The 21,094-nt window shown below is 41.0% G+C and overlaps 2 protein-coding genes across 6 annotated transcripts in view; one reads left to right on the top strand and one right to left on the bottom strand.

The window, feature by feature from the left end:
• Window positions 1-2,085: 2,085 nt before the first annotated feature.
• Window positions 2,086-8,640, bottom strand: nthl1 (nth-like DNA glycosylase 1). Of its 2 annotated transcripts, none has more exons than XM_044190317.1 (6): window positions 8,356-8,636; window positions 5,158-5,426; window positions 4,891-5,061; window positions 4,588-4,747; window positions 3,431-3,536; window positions 2,086-2,642 (listed from the first exon to the last, which is right to left on the bottom strand). In XM_044190317.1, exons 1-6 carry the CDS (start codon window positions 8,615-8,617, stop codon window positions 2,336-2,338), a joined length of 1,275 nt encoding a protein of 424 aa, XP_044046252.1. In that variant the 5' UTR covers window positions 8,618-8,636; the 3' UTR covers window positions 2,086-2,335. The 2 variants fall into 2 exon arrangements, with proteins under 2 accessions (XP_044046252.1, XP_044046253.1); XM_044190318.1 differs by having other exon boundaries at window positions 2,412-2,642; window positions 3,431-3,502; window positions 8,356-8,640.
• Window positions 8,331-21,094, top strand: part of tsc2 (TSC complex subunit 2) — a 27,968-nt gene continuing 15,204 nt past the window's right edge. For 3 of the 4 annotated variants that reach the window (XM_044190309.1, XM_044190308.1, XM_044190305.1), the window contains exons 1-24: window positions 9,971-10,453; window positions 12,161-12,347; window positions 12,466-12,552; window positions 12,658-12,768; window positions 12,859-13,006; window positions 13,586-13,703; window positions 13,817-13,865; window positions 14,823-14,948; window positions 15,088-15,161; window positions 15,285-15,411; window positions 16,095-16,238; window positions 16,329-16,466; window positions 16,578-16,681; window positions 16,876-16,957; window positions 17,177-17,332; window positions 17,446-17,565; window positions 18,245-18,367; window positions 18,474-18,580; window positions 18,698-18,863; window positions 19,105-19,227; window positions 19,354-19,488; window positions 19,783-19,972; window positions 20,090-20,183; window positions 20,268-20,370. In XM_044190309.1, coding sequence (XP_044046244.1) covers window positions 12,213-12,347; window positions 12,466-12,552; window positions 12,658-12,768; window positions 12,859-13,006; window positions 13,586-13,703; window positions 13,817-13,865; window positions 14,823-14,948; window positions 15,088-15,161; window positions 15,285-15,411; window positions 16,095-16,238; window positions 16,329-16,466; window positions 16,578-16,681; window positions 16,876-16,957; window positions 17,177-17,332; window positions 17,446-17,565; window positions 18,245-18,367; window positions 18,474-18,580; window positions 18,698-18,863; window positions 19,105-19,227; window positions 19,354-19,488; window positions 19,783-19,972; window positions 20,090-20,183; window positions 20,268-20,370 — 2,760 coding nt within the window. In that variant the 5' untranslated portion in view covers window positions 9,971-10,453; window positions 12,161-12,212. Of the gene's footprint in view, window positions 8,463-9,970; window positions 10,454-12,160; window positions 12,348-12,465; window positions 12,553-12,657; window positions 12,769-12,858; window positions 13,007-13,585; window positions 13,704-13,816; window positions 13,866-14,822; window positions 14,949-15,087; window positions 15,162-15,284; window positions 15,412-16,094; window positions 16,239-16,328; window positions 16,467-16,577; window positions 16,682-16,875; window positions 16,958-17,176; window positions 17,333-17,445; window positions 17,566-18,244; window positions 18,368-18,473; window positions 18,581-18,697; window positions 18,864-19,104; window positions 19,228-19,353; window positions 19,489-19,782; window positions 19,973-20,089; window positions 20,184-20,267; window positions 20,371-21,094 lie in introns of those variants that run through there. The other variant, XM_044190307.1, reaches the window with a different exon arrangement.

Raw genomic sequence — 21,094 nt, 5'->3', positions numbered from 1 at the left:
AAAGATAACACAGGTAAACACAAAATGCAGTTTCTAAATGAAGGTGGTTATGATTAACGGAAAACAAAATCCAAACCTACATGGCCCTGTGTGAAATAGTGATTGCCCCCTAAACCTAATAACTGGTTGGGCCACGCTTAGCAGCAACGACTGCAATCAAGCGTTTGCGATAATTTGCAATGAGTCTTTTACAGCGCTGTGGAGGAATTTTGGCCCACTCATCTTTGCAGAATTGTTGTAATTCAGTCACATTGGAGGGTTTTCGAGCATGAACTGCCCTTTTAAGGTCATGCCACAGCATCTCAATAGGATTGAAGTCAGGACTTTGACTAGGCCACTCCAAAGTCTTCATTTTGTTCTTCTTCAGCCATTCAGAGGTGGACTTGCTGGTGTGTGTTGGATCATTGTCCTGCTGCAGAACCCAAGTTCGCTTCAGCTTGAGGTCAGGAACAGATGGCTGGACATTCTTCTTCAGGAGTTTTTGGTAGACAGCAGAAGTCATGGTTCCATTTATCACAGCAAGTCTTCCAGGTCCTGAAGCAGCAAAACAGCCCCAGACCACTACCACCACCATATTTTACTGTTGGTATGATGGTTCTTTTTCTGAAATGCAGTGTTACTTTTACGCCAGATGTAATGGGACACACACCTTCCAAAAAGTTCAACTTTTGTCTCGTCAGTCCACAGAGTATTTTCCCAAAAGTCTTGGGGATCATCAAGATGTTTTCTGACAAAAATGAGACGAGCATTAATGTTCTTTTTGCTCAGCAATGGTTTTCATCTTGGAACTCTGCCATGCAGGCCATTTTTGCCCAGTCTCTTTCTTACGGTGGAGTCATGAACACTGACCTTAACTGAGGCAAGTGAGGCCTGCAGTTCTTTGGATGTTGTTGTGGGGTCTTTTGTGACCTCTTGGATGAGTCGTCACTGCGCTCTTGGGATAATATTGGTCAGCCGGCCACTCCTGAGAAGGTTCACCACTGTTCCATGTTTTCGCCATGTTTTGTAGATAATGGCTCTCACTGTGGTTCGCTGGAGTCCCAAAGCTTTAGAAATGGCTTTATAACCTTTTCCAGTCTGAAAGATCTCAATTACTTTCTTTCTCATTTGTTCCTGAATCTCTTTGGATCTCGGCATGATGTCTAGCTTTTGAGGATCTTTTGGTCTACTTCACTTTGTCAGGCAGGTCCTATTTAAGTGATTTCTTGATTGAGAACAGGTGTGGCAGTAATCAGGCCTGGGTGTGGCTAGAGAAATTGAACTTAGGTGTGACAAACCACAGTTATGTTTTAACAGGGGGGGGCAATCACTTTTTCACACAGGGCCATGTAGGTATGGTTTTTGTTTTCCCTTAATAATAACAACCTTCATTTAAAAACTGCATTTTGTGTTTACTTGTGTTATCTTTGACTAATATTTAAATTTGTTTGATGATCTGAAACATTTAAGTGTGACAAACTTATAAGAAAAAATAAGAAATCAGGAAGGGGGCAAACACTTTTGCACACCAATGTATAAAGAAAAAAATAAGTTTACAGTAAGAGTATACTGTACTATAAGGGGGTGTTGACGAGGCCAGCTGCAGATGGAAAGAAACAGTTTTTGTGGCGTGAGGTTTTGGTCCTGATGGACCGCAGCCTCCTGCCGGAGGGGAGTGTCTAAAACAGTTTGTGTCCAGGGTGTGAGCCACAATCTTTCCTGCATGCCTTGAGTCCTGGAGCCGTACAGGTCCTGGAGGGAAGGTAGATTGCAGAACATCACCTTCTCAGCAGAGTGAATGATACGCTGCAGTCTGCCCTTGTCCTTGGCAGCAGCGTACCAGATGGTGATAGAGGAGGTGAGGATGGACTCGATGATGACGGTGTAAAAGTGCACCATCATGATGTTTCATCATAAGTATATTGCATATTCCTGGCACAGTATTGACATAAATATTAAAATGCTATAAATGAGTTTAGTGTTGATGAACTAAAGTAACATCATTTTTTAAAGGTTATGTTCTTGTTATTTTTCCTCAATATCCAACAGGCAAACTCCCTCCATTAGACAAACTGGACAAACTTGAAACATGACCTTCACATCCAGTTTCAGTACAAACATTTTTTTTTATTTGGTAATAAAGAATTAAGCACTAACAGTACAAAAATATTTAATCTCATATAAAATGTTAAAGGTGTCGTTATAGTGTCAAATAAAACTCAACACAAATATCATGAACCATATTCACATCATTGTTGAGCTTAGATGCATGTTTTCAGTGTGTGCGCGTATACATTTAAGTCTTCTCGTCCAACATTTGGCCACAGCTCAGACAAAAACTTGTGTGACAACTAAATCAATGATTAACCTTGTTTTTTAGCTTCCTTCTCTGCCTGGTGGGGCAAACAGGTGTGGACAGTGGCTCCTTCTTTGTCCTCTCATCTTTAACAGCAGACTCTTGTTCAGGTTCAGTTTTTGTTTTAAAGGAAGAGGTTGGACTTGGAGACTGTGGGGATCCAGCTTTAGGCCGCTTTGTAGGAGAGTTCTTGTGGGCAGATGGACAGCTGTGCTGGTTCAGACACACAGAGCAGAGAGGGTTGATGGGTAGACAAACCTGCTGTCCGAAGCCCACGAGCAGCCAGTTGATCTCACTCCACAGCTCCCTGCAACAGAGTGTGATTGGAACATCTCACACTTACTTTAAACCTGCAGTCACTGATTCTTTGCCAATTTGGGATTATCACCTTTTACGCTGATATGGCAAACGTGTTAGCTAACAGTTGTCTTTTTACACATCCAGCACACATGGAGCAACATTAGCATTCATTTGGAGGCATGTCTCTGGCCAACCGATGAATGTAAGTCCATTATTCCCTCTCCTTTTAGCTCTGCTTTGCTCTCTACCAACTCAAAGGGAAATAACTCTTTAGCTGCACCACGGTTCCCCAGCTAGTTGCTAACTGTGTGAACCACAAACGTAAAGTCTGTAGGCTGTAAAACCAAAACAATGAGCTGAAAGACGCAAAAGTGTCTGAAAAAAAAAGTTTATTTCTGTATATAATTATTTCATTATTACGTCTACAGCTAAATGATCTTATTCTAAAATGTGCCCAAATCTGGCAGTTATGTGTTGAAAATGTAAACAAAATATTGTATCCCTCTTTTGAACTACCAGAGGCTACTTTTCATGTTTTAATAGGTTAATATGATTGTTGGCAAGGACAGGATTTGTCATTCCTCACAACTTAAAATTAAATTAGTAATTAGTCAGTTTTCCTAATTTTGATTTCAAGAGTTACATACTCATATGGTGAAGAGTTCCTATTAATCACCAGAGTCAGTGATGTACTGTATGTATCTGAGTCAGTCTTGGTGACTCTGATCTTTATAGATTTGTTGGTCCGTGTTGATCAGGTTGTACGGGTCAGGGGTGAATCAGTCATGCTGTTACCTGGGTAACCACTCCTCCAGGGCCTTGCGTGTTTCCTCCGGGTTCTTGGTTGGTTTCTTGAGCCAGCCCAGCCTATTAGAGATACGATGCACATGTGTGTCCACGCCTAAACAAAAATTTAACACTATAAATGAGTGCATGCACACATATACAGATTTACATTTTTTTAAAATAGTGAATTGTGATGTTGAATGCAACCACAAGGGGGCACAAGCCAGTGTCTTCTTGTGCCAGTCCCAAGTCTGGAGAGGGTTGTGTCAGGAAGGGCATCCGACGTAAAACACATGCCAAATTAAAAATGCAAATCGTGAAAATGCATGAAGTTAATTGGTGTGAGTGAAGAGGATGCAGAGGACAGGGTTAGATGGAGGCACATGATTCGCTGTGGCGACCCCTGAAAGGGAACAGCCGAAAGGAAAAGAAAGTGAATTGTGATGTTGGACTATGTTGCACACACCTAGTCTACTCACAACAGATATATAGTATTTTTAGTATTTTTTTCTATTTCCATTTAATCTGTTATTTTTCTGTGCTGCAACTTAGTCTAACAAGGTACGTGGTTTTGGTAATGTTTTGCAAATCGAACCGAAGCGATTACAAAATGAATCAGCAACTATTCGATTAATCATCAAGTCACTTATTAAACAGCACTGCCAAACAATACTTGATTCCAGCTTCTTAATTGTGAGAATGTGTTACTTTTATTTGTTTTATAGAATACTGTATATATTTGGACTGTTGATCGGTCAAAATGAGCGGTTTTAAGACGTCATCTTAATCGATAACGAAAATAAACATTAGTTGTAGTCCTAACTGCTAATTTACTGACCTAGCAGGAGGACATCTGGTAGGTAGACATTTGTTATAAAAAGACCTCTGACATACACAAACACTGTGGTACCATGGCATGTGTTCTGATACGTTAACTTCTCTAAAAAGATATTTTTTCCTACCAGGAAAGTCTCTCCAGAGATCTATAAGCAACAGGAGTCACACTGCCAAAGAAAACTATTGCCTGAGGCAGACTGAAGCTTGCAGTTCAGTTTCAAACTCAATTCATGTTGCTCCATTAGACAGAATTGAATTCATTTCATTCCATGTGATGTATTTATATGCATTTGTAAGTGATTGTGTGTGCTTCAGGTGTGTGTCCCCACCAATGCCGGACACCTGGTCCCAGGCGATGTCCATAGCCAAGTGAGCCATCTTAGGTCCAACTCCTGGCAGGCGGACCAGCCCCTCCACGCTGTCTGGGATGTCCCCTCCAAACTCTTTCTGCAGCATGGCAGATGTCAGCTTCACATACTTCACCTTATTCTAAAAAAAGGGTGGGAGGGAGAAACCATTCAATAAAGTGCCAATAAAATCAATGAAGGAGGGTGAGAGAATGGAAGCACAGCTCCTAAAGTGATTTCATTAAAAGTTAAGTGATGTAAAACATAAAAAGACTTCTGTATTACCCTCCAGAAGCCGACAGGGTAGATGAGATTCCCCAGTGTTTCATCATCAGTAGCGAGTATATTTTCCACAGTGCAGCCGTGAGCTCGGAGCTTCTGCATAGCTGCTGCTGTCACCTGGTCCTTGGTTTGACTGGACAGCATGAGTGAAACCAGCACCTGGAAGCGTCTCACCTGTGCCGACAGAGAAGACAAGAGGGAACCAGATGAATTCATTTGAACTAGGGAATTATTTAGACTAAAAAAAATAATAATCTAAAGCACACCTACATGTGCAGGGGCCTCTGTGTCATAGCATTTCTCGGCTCCCATGTTGTCTACAGGTGCATCACGGCCGCTCCTCATCTCACGAATGTATCCTAATTGTTTCTTCCAGTCGGGAGGTTCCCAGTGCTCTGTCTTCACCGGTGTAACACCTTCATCCCTATCATATTCCACCTTTAGCTGTCTCCTCCTGCGGCTGTGTGAAGACAGCGGTAAAGTGTCTGTTTCTGATTTTGGATGCGCTGTACTGTGGTGGAGGAGTTCAGGGCAACCACCTGAATGAGCACAGGGGAGAGAGAATGAGAAATATCTGACCCAGTATGGCAATACAGTAAGTCTGCATTAAAAAGAAAATAGACTACATGGCAAAAAGTATGTAGACATCCGAACAAAGTATGTGGACACGTCATTGAACATCTCATCCAATTCATCAATTCATGGGAATTAATTTGCTGGCATAACAGCCTTCACACTTCTGGGAAGGTTATCCACCAGCTTTTGGAACCGCTTTGCTCCCATTCAGCCACAAGAGCTGAGAAGTCAGCCATGTTGGGCGAAAAGTCCTGGCTCGCAGTCGGCGTTCCAGTTCCAAGTTGTATGGGGTTGAAAGCAGAGCTCTGTGCATGCTAGTCAAGTTCTTCCACAACAAACTCTGAAAACCACAATTTCTTTATGGACCTGGCTTTGTGCATGGGGCATTGTCATATTGAAACGGGATAGGGTCTTCCCCAAACTGTTGCCACAAACCTGGAAGCACACTATTCGCTCGTTGTGTGATTTCCGGTTTGAGGACGGTGCGCACAAGCATTTCCGCTTTCCGACTGACCGCCAAGGCTGACTCCTTACCGCAGCGACCCGGGTTCGAATCCAGCCCGCGGCCCTTTGCTGCATGTCATCCCCTCTCTCCCCCTTTCCTGTCTATCTTCTGCTGTACTACAAATAAAGACAAAAAATGATGCTCAAGCTGCGACTTCAGCACCAAAAAGTAAGCAAGAGAAGAGCTTCAAGATGTACGTATCCAGGTACATCTATAATTACGAGGGTATGTTAACTTACTAGCTTAGTAGCTACCAAACATAAACTGCCACAAAGAATTAGCTATCTTGCTTACCAGCTAACTTTGCTGTCTAATGTTGGATAATTTGACAAATATGACCCAGTTTTAAGTGTGTTGATGATTTCTATTCCAATTATGTTCTGGGGATTTGAAGTGGCTAGGATAGGTTCTGTAACTCTATAACATTAATGTCTGAAGTAGGTAACATAAACGTTACCTGCCTTGTAGGTAGCATTCAAACATCTAGCCTTCATGAAAACCCCCGAAACTGGTTGTGGCGGCTGTTCTTTAACTAATGTTAAGTTCCATTTATCTCCACGCTGTCCAGTATTCACTGTTGTCCAAACTATATTTGAGCGTAGGTTTGAGTAAATTAAGACACAAATGTTATAGACTACCACGATTACTCAAAACAATCTGATCAACTTTCTCATTTCTCTTTTTCTGTGTAACATTTAAGTTGATGTGTTAGTGTCAGCTATACGATTGTAACAAGACAACTCCTTTTTTTCTTTTAAGATTGTCCTTGAGGGCTATTCCCCTGTGCAACCATAATGTTGCACTGTTGTACCAGACCCTCTTTAATTGGCTGAGGCTTATAAGGACTTTTCAGCGGACATTGCACCACTCATCACCACCATGTACCACAGCTGCAGCTGTCTGACTGGCTCTTTAGAGAGACCTGTAAAGACAGCATTACAGTAGTCGAGTCGACTGAAAAGAAACACATGGACAAGTTTTTCTAAATCCTGCTTAGACATAAGTGCTCTAATTATTGATATAATCTTAAGGTGATAGTAGGCTGATTTTGTAATTGTCTTAATGCAGCTATTAAAATTATATATAACTCCACGTCATTTTTATACACTCAGGTGTGTAATTACCAATAAACACAAAGTAGTCCCTGTCCTTTAAATAGAATTCAAACCAGTTTAGGACTGTGCCAGAAAGTCCCACCCAGTTTTCCAGTCTGTCTAGTAATATGTTGTGGTCGACCGCGTTGAATGCAGCACTGAGATCTAATAACACTAAGACTGAAACTATTCCATTGTCGGTACATAAGTGGATGTCATTCAAGATCTTAACAAGAGCAGTCTCTGTACTGTGGTGTGGTCAAAACCCTTGATTGGAAAACATCAAAACAATTGTTTAGGGCCAAGAGGTCCAGAGTGTAGGATGTAGTGGCATGTAGCAGTGAAATTGCATTTTGCAACCATTTGAATATCGCTCGCCTCACCCTCCCCTTCCAAGTGTGTAGGAGAAACTACGGTGGCCGCGAAACTTGCAAAAAATCTAGATAATGCCTTATCTAGAACCAGTGTTTGGTTTGTTTGTTCTGGACTACTGTAGAAACATGGCACTGCAACATGGTGACCTCCGTGGAAGGGGACCCGCTCCCTCTGTAGATATAAACGGCTTATTTTAAAGAAATGAAAACACAATGATTCTTGTTTTCACGTGATTATACACAAATAAAAACATACTTAGAAATACTATATTCCATTTCTGCCAATAGCTCCTCAACTCGACCTTTAAGGTGTTGAAAAACAACCTTTTCAGTGATTTTACTTAAAAATGAGAGGTTTGATATGGGCCTCTAATTGTTCATTAGTGAGATGTCTAGATTATTCCTTTTTAAGAGTGGCTTAATAACTGCAGTTTTAACAGTATTAAGATCTGATGCCATGCAGTTAAAAACACTTTTGAAAAAGCCTGTAGGGAGAAAATCAAGGTAGCAGGAGGATGATTTCAGATGTTGCACAATTCCTTCCAAGGTTTTATAGCTGATAGGATCAAACTGTGTCATGCTAACTGGTTTTAAGTGGACAAAAGGACAATACAGACCCTATACCTGGAACGGAGGAACTGACAGTTCTTCTAATATGCTGAATATTGTCAGTAAAGAATGAGGCAAATTCATTGCATGACTCAGTGGATTAAAGTTCAGGTTTTACTGACACAGGAAGGTTTGTCAACAGTAGCAAATAAGCCACGTGGATTATTATTGTTTTTGGCGACAACCATAGCTTTCCCAGCCGTTGAGCAGACACAATAGTCTGTTAGAAGCTATTTAAATGAGTTGTGGTTTATTTCTAAATATTTCGACAAGTGTCTGTGTTCAGCTAGTAGCCTAACGTTAACATTACCCGTTGATAACGGGGCCGAGGAGGGTATTTGCTCAGAGATCCTCGCCTCTTCCTCCTCTACTTTCACCGCCACAGAGGAAACTGGATCCACATTCCTCCGTCTGTTGGTAAGTTTGGACCCGAGAGAGCCCGCAGGTGTGCAGCCAGCATTTTGATTACCACTCCGAGTGAGAACAGACCTGCTCTGCATGAAATAAGCAGAGGTCATTGTAAAACACCGGACTACATAAGAGACTCTCGTGCTACAGTGGAGGTGAAGCATTGAAATGAAGCTGAAGTTGGTTTCTCATTCGTAGTTTCTGGTCACGAGGGGATCAGACAAGTTGAACCCCCTTTTTAAATAAATGCATGAAGGAAATAATAATAAAATCATTTAAATTGATATTTTAAATCTAAGCTTTTACAAAAACTTAAGATATTGAAACACAAGTAAATAACACAGATGTCTTGAAGTTCTCTGAAAAATATCACAATTTCAGTTACTTCATCTAAGGCTGAGAATATAATTTAATATCTAGGACAGTGAAGCACAACGTGGTACTACAGTCTTTTATCACATAAATCACACATCCCTGAGCTATGTTTTCCTATTTTAAATATTGTACTGTCAGTCCTGTATATCCTCCATCGTTTCAGTCTAGACATTGTTACCCCTGCTTCTGCATCTACAGTATACCTGAATTGTATAACAACATTCTCTCTTCCTCCCACTGCTTTCACCATTTTCCTTACAATCTACGCTTAGTAAAACACTTTTATTATGTCTTGCTAAAATTTGCTTCAGGTCAATATTTGCAGCCTCTTTTGCTAATTTACAATTTCATCAATACTGTATCAATAGAAAAAGAGTCTAATACTCAGACCATTTGCAGTGCATAACCTCTCATTAACCACTTAATTCAGAATGTAATTAAATGAAATACACACACACACATATATGTGTATTCTTGTGTAAGATATTATATGTAACTGTTGATTGAATGTATTGTACCCAAGACTGAATTAGCCTAGATTGTATCAAAATATTTTATTACATTAATTACTGCATTCAATCGATCAGCACTTTCTTGCCAGCTGTATTACCTTTTTTGATTATTAGATGTTTGGATTCTTCATATGTTTCTAATAGTAAGCGCTGTCTCTCTTTACCACTGCTGTTGGCCATGGAGGGTCGATTTGATCCGTGTTTGACCTCTCGGGCTGCGTAAGAACAGCATGCACACAATTATCTGGACTACCAGTGTCAAATTAGTCTGATTTATGAAACCGCTTTAGCCCCGACTGATATGTTTGGTTCATTCAAGTCAGGTGTTGTTCTTGAATATCCACTTTTCTTAGCACTCTTCATGGAACAGGGCCCAGGTCATGATTTCTGGAAAAGAGACATTGATGTTGAGTTTTTCAAATGTATTTTGTGGGCGCTTTGAGCACCATCTAGTCCCATTATATTAAAAAAAGGCAGACATCTCTGCGGCTGATATCTCCAAAACTCGGCAACTCACACCAAAACAATCTAAATGGATAAACAGCCCTACAGGTAAGAGGTAGTTTTGATTTTGGGGTGAACTGTCCCTTTAAATTACAAGCACATTGCCTTGTGATCCAAACGCTCCACTCACAGGCAGCCTGGCGATGAGGAACCAACTTCAGCAGCATCGTCAGCATGTTTAGCTAGCTGCTAGTTAACTTAGCCGCTGGGTAACGTTTCAGTTTTAGTAACAAGCATCGCTACTGTTCGATTATGAAACTGGCTGTTGGGAAACAGAAAAGTGGCTTGCTATTGTGTACATATTTTGCCCTTCATTTTTTATAATATATAAACCCAGACTAACAAACGGGCTTTAGCATAGTTTGGGTTTAGCTTGCTCAGAACTACATTTCCCATCAGCGAAACAACAAACGTGTTTTTGTAGGAAGTGCCGCTGTCAGAGCATTGGTGTGTCATCCGGTTGAGGAGTGGAGGACTGAGCTTGGACGAGAACCAGCGTTCAGCAGCAAATACTGAGTTATATCAATGCACAGACGCAGACGGCTCTGTTGGCTGCATATGGACGAAGCTGTGACTGAATGAAACCGAAAGCAACTCATCTCTAATAAGGTGAGAGGGGTAGAAGGTGGAGGAGGTCTTGTTTTTTATGCTACCAGACCTTGAATGCCACAGATGAATGCTAGCCCATGATAGGCAACGTAAAGCCTAACGTTAGCTAACGGTTCAGTAGCGCAATTGTGCATTTCTCCTGAATATACCATGTTTATTTTGTCAAGTGCTCGCATATATAATTTTGTCTGGTCGGAGGCTACCTTGCACCGATGCGGTGGTTGTTGAACTGAAACAGTACAGTCGTTGTGTGTCTGCGCACCTCCCCTCCCATCCGTCACTGTCAAGTCCACATGACAGCAAATTATCAAAACCTGCCCCCCGGGTTAACACATTTACAGGCTGCGACTCCAAACATCACTGTTGGATTATAGTGGGTGGGAGTCTTAAAGGGTATGTTCATCCAAATTACATAAAAACACATTATTTACCTCTTATGGTATCTAGATGCAGCCATGCATAGTGTAATAAACGTGTGTTGCTGAAGATTTAAAGGTAGTGTAAACCTGCCACCATCACCTTTTGTAAACTTGGGCTGGTCCGGTGTCAGGGGTAAGAAAATATCCACCACTCAGAGTTATAGTACATGCAAGTGCCTGCTCATGGTGGGATTTGTTGGGTGTCTGTAAATAATATTATAAAGAGTACGGTCTAGACCTGCTCTATAGGAAAAGCGCAATGAGATAACTTCTCTTATGAATTGGCGCTATATAAATAAAATTGAATTGAACCCTTTAATGAGAATTAATTAAGAAATTCTTATGACACAATTCATAAGAATTACAAATGCACACCCCAGGAGAGAATTATTACTGCAGACAGAGCGCCCCTCTTTTTCTCACTACACTAGTTTTTCCTGGAAGAAACCCTGATGTTTTCTTGAGAAGTCTATAAAACTTCAGACTGTCAAAGGCTTAGAAGGAGACGAAAAGGTAAATAAGGGCAAAAATGCTATGATATTTATCATGGATCTTAACTTCTATAAGATCCATATTACAACTCCGCACTGTCCAAATGTCAAATGATTTGAAAAAGACGACAAAGAGAAGAGGATGTCCAAAAAATTATGGAATCAAAATTAGACATCGGCGTAGTATTACAGGTATACTAAAGTATGCAAGTGCTGCTCTCTGACGCACCTGTCAGACATTCAAGTGTGCAGAGATATATTTCATGATTTTGCTGGAATAATTCAACAGCACAGTCCTTCTGGAAACAGCATCTCAGGTACTCTGGGTAATCCACATACCTCACTGTGAACAGTTTTCAGTGGGACTACTTAGCACCGAAGATATAGTCCCTATGGAAATTGTTGAAAGTGTGTTTGTAATTTGGGTGACTCTGTAAGTCTTTAGCGTCAGATTTCCTTAGGTAATCCTCAGTCATATTGAAAGGTCATTGCTGATGTTTTTCAACATTTTACCATTTTGACTCTAGTTATAGGTCATATTTTACTGTGATGTACAGTGGTAGCATCTTTTTCATCAAACTCGAATTGATTTCACAATTGCAATGGGTTTTGGTTGACCATGCGCATGTTTCACTGTGACCATCCATCTAATTGCACGCTGGCAAGAAACATCAAGTCACATTTAGAGAAAGTAAGGCGCTTTATTTTTCTATCCTTTAGCTTTTGCATTGTAATAATCCAAGCTAACTGTGATGCATGTTGCAAAATTGTCTAAATGTGTGTTACTCTTTCTCTAGGCAGCCATCAGTCCCAGCCTGTGTGCAGTCTATCACGTCTCCAGGTTGGGCCATGAATAAACAACCAAGCAAGGAGAGTCTCAGGGACAAGGTGAAGGGGATCTTTGGGCTGGGACCCCCGCGGCCACCAAGCAAACAGAGTGAAAACAAACTGTCCGAGTTTATCATTACGACTGACATCATCAAGGTGTGCAGAAGAGACTGAACATCTGTGCATGTTCATACACACTCAAACTCACCACGCTTTAGAATTTTTTTTCCCCCCACCATGTTTTGCATCGTGTCATGGCCTTGGTGTTTTTCAGGAGCTCCATCCGGACTGCGGTCTGAGCAACCGTGTTCGCACGATGAACCACGTCTGTGATCTTGCCAAATCAAAAAAATTTGAGGAGGTGAGTCTGCTGTGGGTGTGGTATTTTTGATACAGCTGTACATGTAATCTACTGCTCTTAAAAAAAAATAAAATCTGCTTGTGCACATGCGTATGTGTTTTTCAGCATGCAGTGGAGGCAGTATGGAAAGCCGTGGAGGACATGCTGTCTCCAGAGCAGCCACCTGAGGCCAGACATGCTGTCCTGCAGCTGCTGAGGGCCATTATACAGGGACAGGTATATAGACATAATACACACACAAGCAAATACAAAACGTGACTATAGTTCATGTCATTTCATTAAGTCATGTTCACTGTTTATGTGAAGGGTGAGCGTCTCGGCCCTCTGAGAGCCTACTTTTTCAAGGTGATCAGAGACTACCAACCATGCAACGAGGACCTCTCTGATAGGTTGGAAGTCTTCAAGGCCTTAACAGAGAATGGGAAAGACATCACATACCTGGAGGAGGACATAGGTAAAACTCCATGGAAAAATATTAAAGCACTTTAAAAATGACACTGGGTCATTGTCCAGCATAATCCTCTTTGGTTATGAATTGCAATGTTAGTATTAGGATTTATGGATTGAAAATCTAGATTCCAGTGATTTCAAACATAGAATAAATACAGACTCTAAACTGACTTGCACTCTTTGAAAAGATGGGTCTTATTAGGTTTCATACTAGTTAGTTGTATTTGTTTGCTCCCTTCGTACTGTATGTCTCCGTTGGTTAGTTTCAACTTGTGATCACTGTTCTGTTATTGTAGATGTACTTTGTGATAACAGTGACTAATTTTGTTTAATTCAACTGCAACGGCACTTTGGGCACAGATACCATGATTTTTGATGAAGATTTAAAAACTAAACTTGCATATTACAGTGCTGATTAGTTGTATCTGACAAATCCTGGTAATTGAGATTCAAGCTAATGTGAGCCACCTTTTTGTAGTAATGTTTGTAATTGTAACTTGTAAAGGCATGAATGGTCTTTTACACACCTTATTCACTGGTAATATTTTTTTTCTGTTCTCGCTGTTACCTCCTCTCTCCCCAGCACGCTTTGTCCTCCTGTGGATGGACATAGGTCTCACCTCCGACTTTCTTCATGTTCTCGTAAATCTGGTGAAGTTCAACAGCTGCTACCTGGACCAAAATGTCTCCATCATGGTCCAGTAAGTCAGAGATACAGACAGGTATACACACTTGTTTGTTTTGTTTTTTTAAATCCAGAAAATGTTATTAACATGCATTTTTTTGTTTGCTTGCTCTGTTGTGCTCTCTGCAGGAAAATCTGTCTCCTGTGCAATAGAACAACATCTTCAACAGATATTGAGGTAGGTATTTGTTACTATTTGTGTTTCTTCTTTATTTCTTCATGTTACTTACAGATTTCTGTTAAACTGAAGCAACTATAACTGCTGTGTAACATGTTTTCAAGTGTCAGCTGAAGAACAATAACACACTCTTTGTTCCAATATCTTGTTCGCATTGAACAGTACATGTTGACCGTCCCTGCTCAAAAGTTAATGTTGTTGTTCCCTGTTAGTAAGATACATTACTGAGCCAGTGAAGACCTTAAGTCATTCAGTGGTTCAGTTAGAGGCTCACAGGTCTCACAAATAATCTGAGAACTTTTTGAATTTTCATCAAATTTGCAAAGCCATTATATACAGTAAACATCCATAATCAGGTTAATTGAAAAAAAAAAAAAAAAAAAGGTTTCAGTTTCCCTATGTGAAGCTTGCAGATGTATTGCCGTGTTTTATAATTAGTGTAGGCATGACAGACTCGTATAGTGCTGATTACATTTATGCTAAGGTGGAATTCCTTAAACATTTAACCATGTGGTATAAAAACAGGAACTTGCATTTTACATCTACATAAATAGAACAAACAGGAAAACATCAAAGATTTGTTTGTAAAGGAGTGTGTGTGTGTGGCGCTCAATTTTAAACAATGAAATAGCAGTTTGGTGTAAGGTTTAAAATGAACTGTACTTTCCTCTTGTTATGACCTTGAAAAATGCATATGGTTTTATTGTAAACAAACAATTATGTAATAAATACTCATTAACTGCAAAATGAACACTGCCACTCTAGTGAAACCTACTCTAATCTTTAAGAGTTTTTTTAAAACTGTATTGTTTATTCTTCAAAGCAAAAATAATTAACACAGTTGGCTTGTATTCAAAACCAGTCTGGCTGAAGTTGCCCCGCAGGCCTTTGCATATGTTTGGTGCTGATCTGTTGCTGTATGTACTACGTGTTTGTGTGGTTGTTTGATGTGTCCAGGTGGCACTACAAGTACTGGATGCAGTGGTGTGTTACAACTGCCTGCCCTCAGACTCTCTCACTGTCTTCATCATCACACTTTGTCGTACTGTCAATGTCAAGGAGTTTTGTGAATCCTGCTGGAAGGTGAGAGAATACACACACACACACACACACACACTCACACTCTTGTATCTGAAGGATCTGATGTGAAAGGGCATAATTCATAACTGCCTCCTATGTTGTTTGTTGTTCTCGCTTGTTGTGCTGCTCTCTGCCCCTCCAGTTGATGAGGAAGGTGTTGGGGACTCACCTCGGCCACAGTGCCATTTACACCATGTGCCGTATAATGGAGGAGAGGTATTGTACCTGGTTTAAGCATATTTTCTGAGCTTGTGGTGCATTACTGAACATATATTCTTGTGATGGGGGTATGGTTCATCTGATATGTGTGTCTCTCTAACTACCTGCAACCTCCACCAGGGTATACATGGAGGATGCACCATTGTTGAGAGGAGCTGTATTCTTTGTTGGAATGGCACTGTGGGGTGCACACAGACTCCCTGCCCTCAAAAACACACCTACACTTGTTCTGCCCTCTTTCTACAAGGTACACACATACACATAATGTACATGCATTCTTTCTGATTATGTTATCTTGGCCAAAATGAACAAAACTAATGCATAATTAGCCAATATTCAGATTTGTAGCCAAAGAATTTTTGTCTTTTTTGCTTAAAATATGTCCTAAACATTGTTCCAAACTAATTTTTTGTCTATGGACATATTAATTGATCGACTATTGTTGATTATTGATTGTTTCACCTCTAATGTTGTCAATGGAAAAAATGTTATAAAAATATCAACTTTCACGACTAGAAATAACTTCTTCTGTTGTCTTTTTATGTCCAAACATCTCTCTGTCATTTTGCGCTATGAAACATATATACATGCATGTTGCTGTCCCCAGTACAAATGTGTGGCATAGGCTGGCTCTCCCTTTTGTGTTATTAGTGATAGTCAGTCATACTTTTCTATCAAGCAGTATCCTGTGTGCACTGACGTAAAGGCAAGCTACTGTAACAAAGAGTTTCCCTACGGGGATCAATAAAGTATTTCTGATTCTGATCCAGTGATACTGCTTGATAGAAAAGAGATTGAACAATAATGAGTAAGGATGCATGAGAAATGACTAAACAGAAGGTAGTCTGAAAAAACAAGACTGCTATCTATGACCTATGAATGCAATAAATCAATTGTGATGACTTTTGCTGTCTGACCTCTGCCACTCAGGCCATGTCGTGTGCCAATGAGGTGGTGTCCTATGAAATCGTCCTCTCCATCACCAGACTAATCAAGAAGTATGGCAAGGAGCTGCAGGTGGTCACCTGGGACATCCTGCTGGGAATCATAGAGCGACTGCTGCAGCAGATCCAGGTACACATACATACTGCACACGTGCGCACACACACACAGTAAAAAAACAAGTTCCTTTTTGAGCAAGTGGCCTGTCTCATCTGTCTTCAGACAATAGGCAGTGCGGAGTTGAAGGCCATCGTGTATGAGCTGTTGACCACAGTGGAGGAGCTGTATGAGCAGAACGGTTACCACGGCTCCACAGAGAAGTTCTTCAGTCTGGTGGAGAAATGTGCTGACAAACGACCTGTACGTGCTGTTGAGTTTTCGTCCCTTGGTGTCATGCTGTGTAGTCATTTGGTCCTCTGACATATCGCTGCTACTTTTGTAATCTTTTGTGTGTGTGTGTGTATGTGACAGGATGCATCAGTGCTGACCCTCATCTCGTACAGGGCCCAGTCTATCCAGCCAGCCAAGGATGGCTGGATTCACAGCCTTCACCGTCTCATGGAGAAATTCTTCAGGTAGGTTGCACACAAAGATAATGCTCCTGATAGCGAACGCCTCAGTGACCAGGTTTTGGTGTTTTCTTTGTGTCCCTCCTTTTTTTTTTTTTTTTTTTTTTTTTTTATCATCACCTTGATGCCTGTCTCATTCCATCTCTGCTGTGTCATAATCTTTCCTGTCCCTCTCTGTTATCTTACTGTCTCTCTGAAAGGAATGAGACTCGCGGTGTGATAAGGATCAAAGTGCTTCATATCCTGTCCTTCGTTCTCAGTACCAACCGACAGCTTTACGAGGTCTGTACGCACGCACACAGTCTCATTTGCATCCTTACTGTCAAGTCCGCTGTCACTGTAATTGTTTTTGTATGTCTGTCCTGTCTATTTTGCTGTTGTGCACTACTATGTGATATTTAATGTGTGGATGTAGGTTTTGATGCAGTTTTGCATGTGTAGATCATTAAAATTCAACAAGATAAAAGTCTTTCTCTTGTTTTCTTCATTGACTTGTTGCAGGATGAGCTGATTGAAGTGGTGGTGATCCCCCAGCTCAGTGGGATAGCTGAAGACCGGGACCTGGCCGTCAGAAAACAGGCCACCCAGCTACTGGTGGACCTTGCTGAGGGCTGCAACACACACCACTTCACCAGCCTGCTGGACATCATTGAGCGGGTACACATTCACACAAACACACACATATTGTCTCACTTTTACCGTCATTAAGTCATTTAGTTCTGTCTATTCCAGCCATGATGAGATCATTTCAGTGTTTTTCCTCTGTGTAGGTGGCCAGTCGCTCTCTGGTGTTCTCAGGGCCCCTGGAGGTTCCTGAGAGAGACCCCATAGCAGAGTCTCCTATGGAAGATGTCAGGACTGCTATACTGGGCCTGCTGGAAATCCTGCAGGTACACACATGCAGATTTTAAGGGTTGGATTCACAAAAGTGACATTAAGATTGGTGTTACTGAAGTTATTTAAAAAAAAAAAAAAAAAAAAAAAAAAAAAAAAAGATTTTAAAAGGATATTAAACTTGAATAGTCAATATTTTTTATCCCCTACAAACTTAATTTGTTTTGATATTTACAAACTTCTTAAATTGGCCGTCAGTATAAAAAACAGAAATTAATTTTCAGTGATTTATTTATTTATTTATTTTTTTAAATGAGGGTGTTTACAGATATTAATGCAGTCTACCTGACAGGTAAAACAATATGGCCATTACTGGTTATTGAGCTAAATCCAATTCTTCAACAACATTCTTCGGATGTAAACAAAAGGTCCATGCACCACCGAACACAAGATGGAAACCTCCTACACTGATTTGATTGGTCTTTTAAAACACACACATAACAAGTAAATATAAAGTAAAAGTTTTATATTTTCCAATTCTGTTTTCTGATTAGTATCGACTTCTCTTATCTTTATCTTTTAAACAAAGACAATCAAGTTATGGAAGAAAATTGCACTAAAAACATTTTTTCCCGTGTTGCAGTTGAAATTTTTTTTACCTGATGAGGTATTTGTGAATCTGGGAGAAATGTAATGAATCTGGTGATAAACCTCCATCTGTTTCCCATCTGGCAGAGCAAGCTTTACAGCCTACCAGCCAGTCATGCTAGTCGTGTGTATGAGTTGCTCATCAGCCACCTGCAGCTTCACTACAAGAACAAGTACTGTTCAGCTATCGCTTCCAGTATTAGACTACAGGTAGGAGGGATTCATTTTTCCCTGAATATTTGTGTACGTCTTACTCCCTTTGTAACATACATGCCTGTTGACTTCTTTTTCTTTTAACTTTCATTCTCTCCTTCAGGTGTTTGACTTTTTCCTGATGATGCGAGCGGACTCTCTTCACCGTCTCGGAGTCCCCAACAAAGACAGGGCTATGAGGTTCAGCCCTTACTGCTATTGTGACACAGGGTGAGGACACGCGCACACCATTTTTGCCGCCGCTCTTACCTGCATGTGTTTTGCTTATTATAATCCAGCCAGCTAAATATTAACAGAACTGTTAATTGTGTCTTTTGTTGTTTTCAGGGAGCCAGAGAAGCGTGTGAGTGAAAAGAAGCCTGCAGGTACAACATCTCCTCCTGCTGGCAGCCCCGCTCCCCCCACTGCTCCTTCCACTACAACAGCCTCCATACGCTCAGCCTACCTGCCCTACGCACCTGCCTTCGGTGTCCTCCTGCAGTGCCTCAAGATGGTACACACACATAAACTCACACGCACAAAATTATTGCATCTTACTCACAGATAAGTGGCATGCGTGGAGTACAATGTCTGCGTCAAAATTGTGTCTGCTATTTCCTGTAGAGTAAATGACTTTGCTTTAGCTTTGTAGCAAATTACTTTGCACACCATACAGATACACTTCTAACACATGATTATAGTCATTTCCCTGCTATCGTTTAAGACATCAGATGTGGTTTATTTTTCTCTTGTAGGAGACAGATTGGAAGGTGCTGAAGCTGGTTCTCGACAAGCTGCCGTGGACGCTGCAGTACAAAGTGCTGCTGCTCACGTCACCATGCAGCTTAGACCAACTCTGTTCTACACTCTGCTGCATGGTAGTTCAAATGAACACATATGCATACAAATATATATACTTACAAGTCTGCACATGTGAATTTGCTTGCGTACACAAGACCAGATGTCACTACATGTTGCTCATTTCTTTGTCTGTGTGCTTGTAGGTGACGGATCGGCTGATCTCAGAGCGCTTGAAGAAGACCCCAGAGGGGTTTTCTCGCACCGATGTTCAGCTGGCAGTGGTTCCTGTCCTCACAGCGATCACCTCCTACCATAACTACCTGGAGCAGTCGAGACAGGTACAAACGATAGTCTGTAGAAAGTAATAGTCGTATCGTATGTGACATCACCAACTTTCTAGGATGTTCTGATGCTTGCATGTTGGGTTTACTGGCTATCTAGTCAGAAATTTGGAGCCAGAAGATCCACATTTGGGCAACAGCATACCATTATAGCTGGTGTCTGTATACCACATACCACCTTATTTCTCAGATTTACCAGTCCCTCCACACACACACACAGAGGCAGTAATTTCCATGCAAACAGCCCATACAACTGGAATGACATTAGTTAATTTCCTTTCCCCTCTACAGAGAGAGCTGGTTCAGTGCCTCGAGACCGGCCTCATTTACCGCTGTGCCAAACAGTGTGTGGTGGCTCTTACAATGTGCACGGTGGAGATGCCTGACATCATGATCAAGCTCCTCTCTGCTCTTATCGTCAAACTCACCCACATCTCTGCAACCGTTGCCATGGCATCTCCTATGCTTGAGTTCCTCTCCAGTGAGCACCAAAAGCTTTTCTAAGAACTTCTTCATTCTTTACTGAAAATGTTCTTTAGTGCAAAAAAAGAAAGCATTTGGTTGACTGGTGTTCTTACTTCTATTCTGTTTTTAATAGCTCTGGTGCGCCTGCCCCATCTTTATGCCAACTTTGTAGCTGAACAGTATGTCAGTGTGTTTGCCATCTCTCTACCCTACACTAACCCTTCCAAGTAAGTGCTCACATACACAAGAACACATGTATTCTCAGACGCACAGACACACTCTGACCTGTTTGTTTCTTCCATTCCCATTAGGTTCAACCAGTACATTGTGTCCCTGGCCCACCATGTGATCGCCATGTGGTTCATACGCTGCAGACTCCCCTTTCGCAAGGACTTTGTTCAGTACATCACAAAGGTGTGTGCTGGTTTGTCTTCCTACCATTTTATTGATTTTGTTTTTAAATTTTTTTAATGCAATTTTTATTTTGAAATAGAACATCAGCACTGTAAATCAGAAAAAATGAAGCCTATGTCAAATCTCACAACTTCCCCAATTACCTATTCCCCCCCCCACACACACACACATACATACTCACTCAATCCCATAAAGGAGGGACTCCAAGCATCTTTCAGTAATGTGTAGTCTAGTCATTATCTAATACTACCTTTAAAGGAATAGTTTGACATTTTGGGAAATATGCCTTTTTTGCTTACATGAGAAGATAGATACCACTCTCATGCTTGTGTGTGAAGCTGGAGCCAGAAGGCATTTAGCTTAGCTTAGCATAAAGACTCGAAGCAGGGAGAAACAACTAACCAACCTGGACCCTTGATTTTCGTTGTTACCCTGAGGTTGCCAGGCAACCAGCGGGAACTTCAAAAAGTCACTGTGCCCGGCCGAGAAATAGTCCGGCACTTAATCCACTGTAAAACCACAGCTTGTCACTTTACACTTTGATTTTTGTATAAATTAAACAAATGACATAATGTGTTAATTAGTGAGCTTTAGAGGTGCTGGTAGGTGGATTTTGTTACCTTTAGACGGAGTCAGGCTAATTGTTTCTCCCAGTCTTTACGCTAAACTAACCATCTCCTGGCTGTAGCTTCATATTTAACAGCGGGACAGGCATGCAAGTGGT

The sequence above is a fragment of the Siniperca chuatsi genome, linkage group LG3, assembly GCF_020085105.1.
Source record: "Siniperca chuatsi isolate FFG_IHB_CAS linkage group LG3, ASM2008510v1, whole genome shotgun sequence".
NCBI classification, from domain to species: Eukaryota; Metazoa; Chordata; class Actinopteri; order Centrarchiformes; family Sinipercidae; genus Siniperca; species Siniperca chuatsi.
The sequence above is the reverse complement of the archived record's forward strand: the minus strand, read 5'-3'. Positions and strand labels throughout refer to the sequence as shown.

Excerpts from the sequence above, each read along its gene's own strand:
- nthl1 (XM_044190317.1), bottom strand. The coding sequence starts at position 8,617 with ATGCTTCACCTCCACTGTAGCACGAGAGTCTCTTATGTAGTCCGGTGT. Across the intron at positions 5,427-8,355 it reads CTCGGCCCCGTTATCAACGG|GTGGTTGCCCTGAACTCCTC; the intron begins GTAATGTTAACG and ends GTGCTCATTCAG. Across the intron at positions 3,537-4,587 it reads GGACCAGGTGTCCGGCATTG|GCGTGGACACACATGTGCAT; the intron begins GTGGGGACACAC and ends ATTTTTGTTTAG.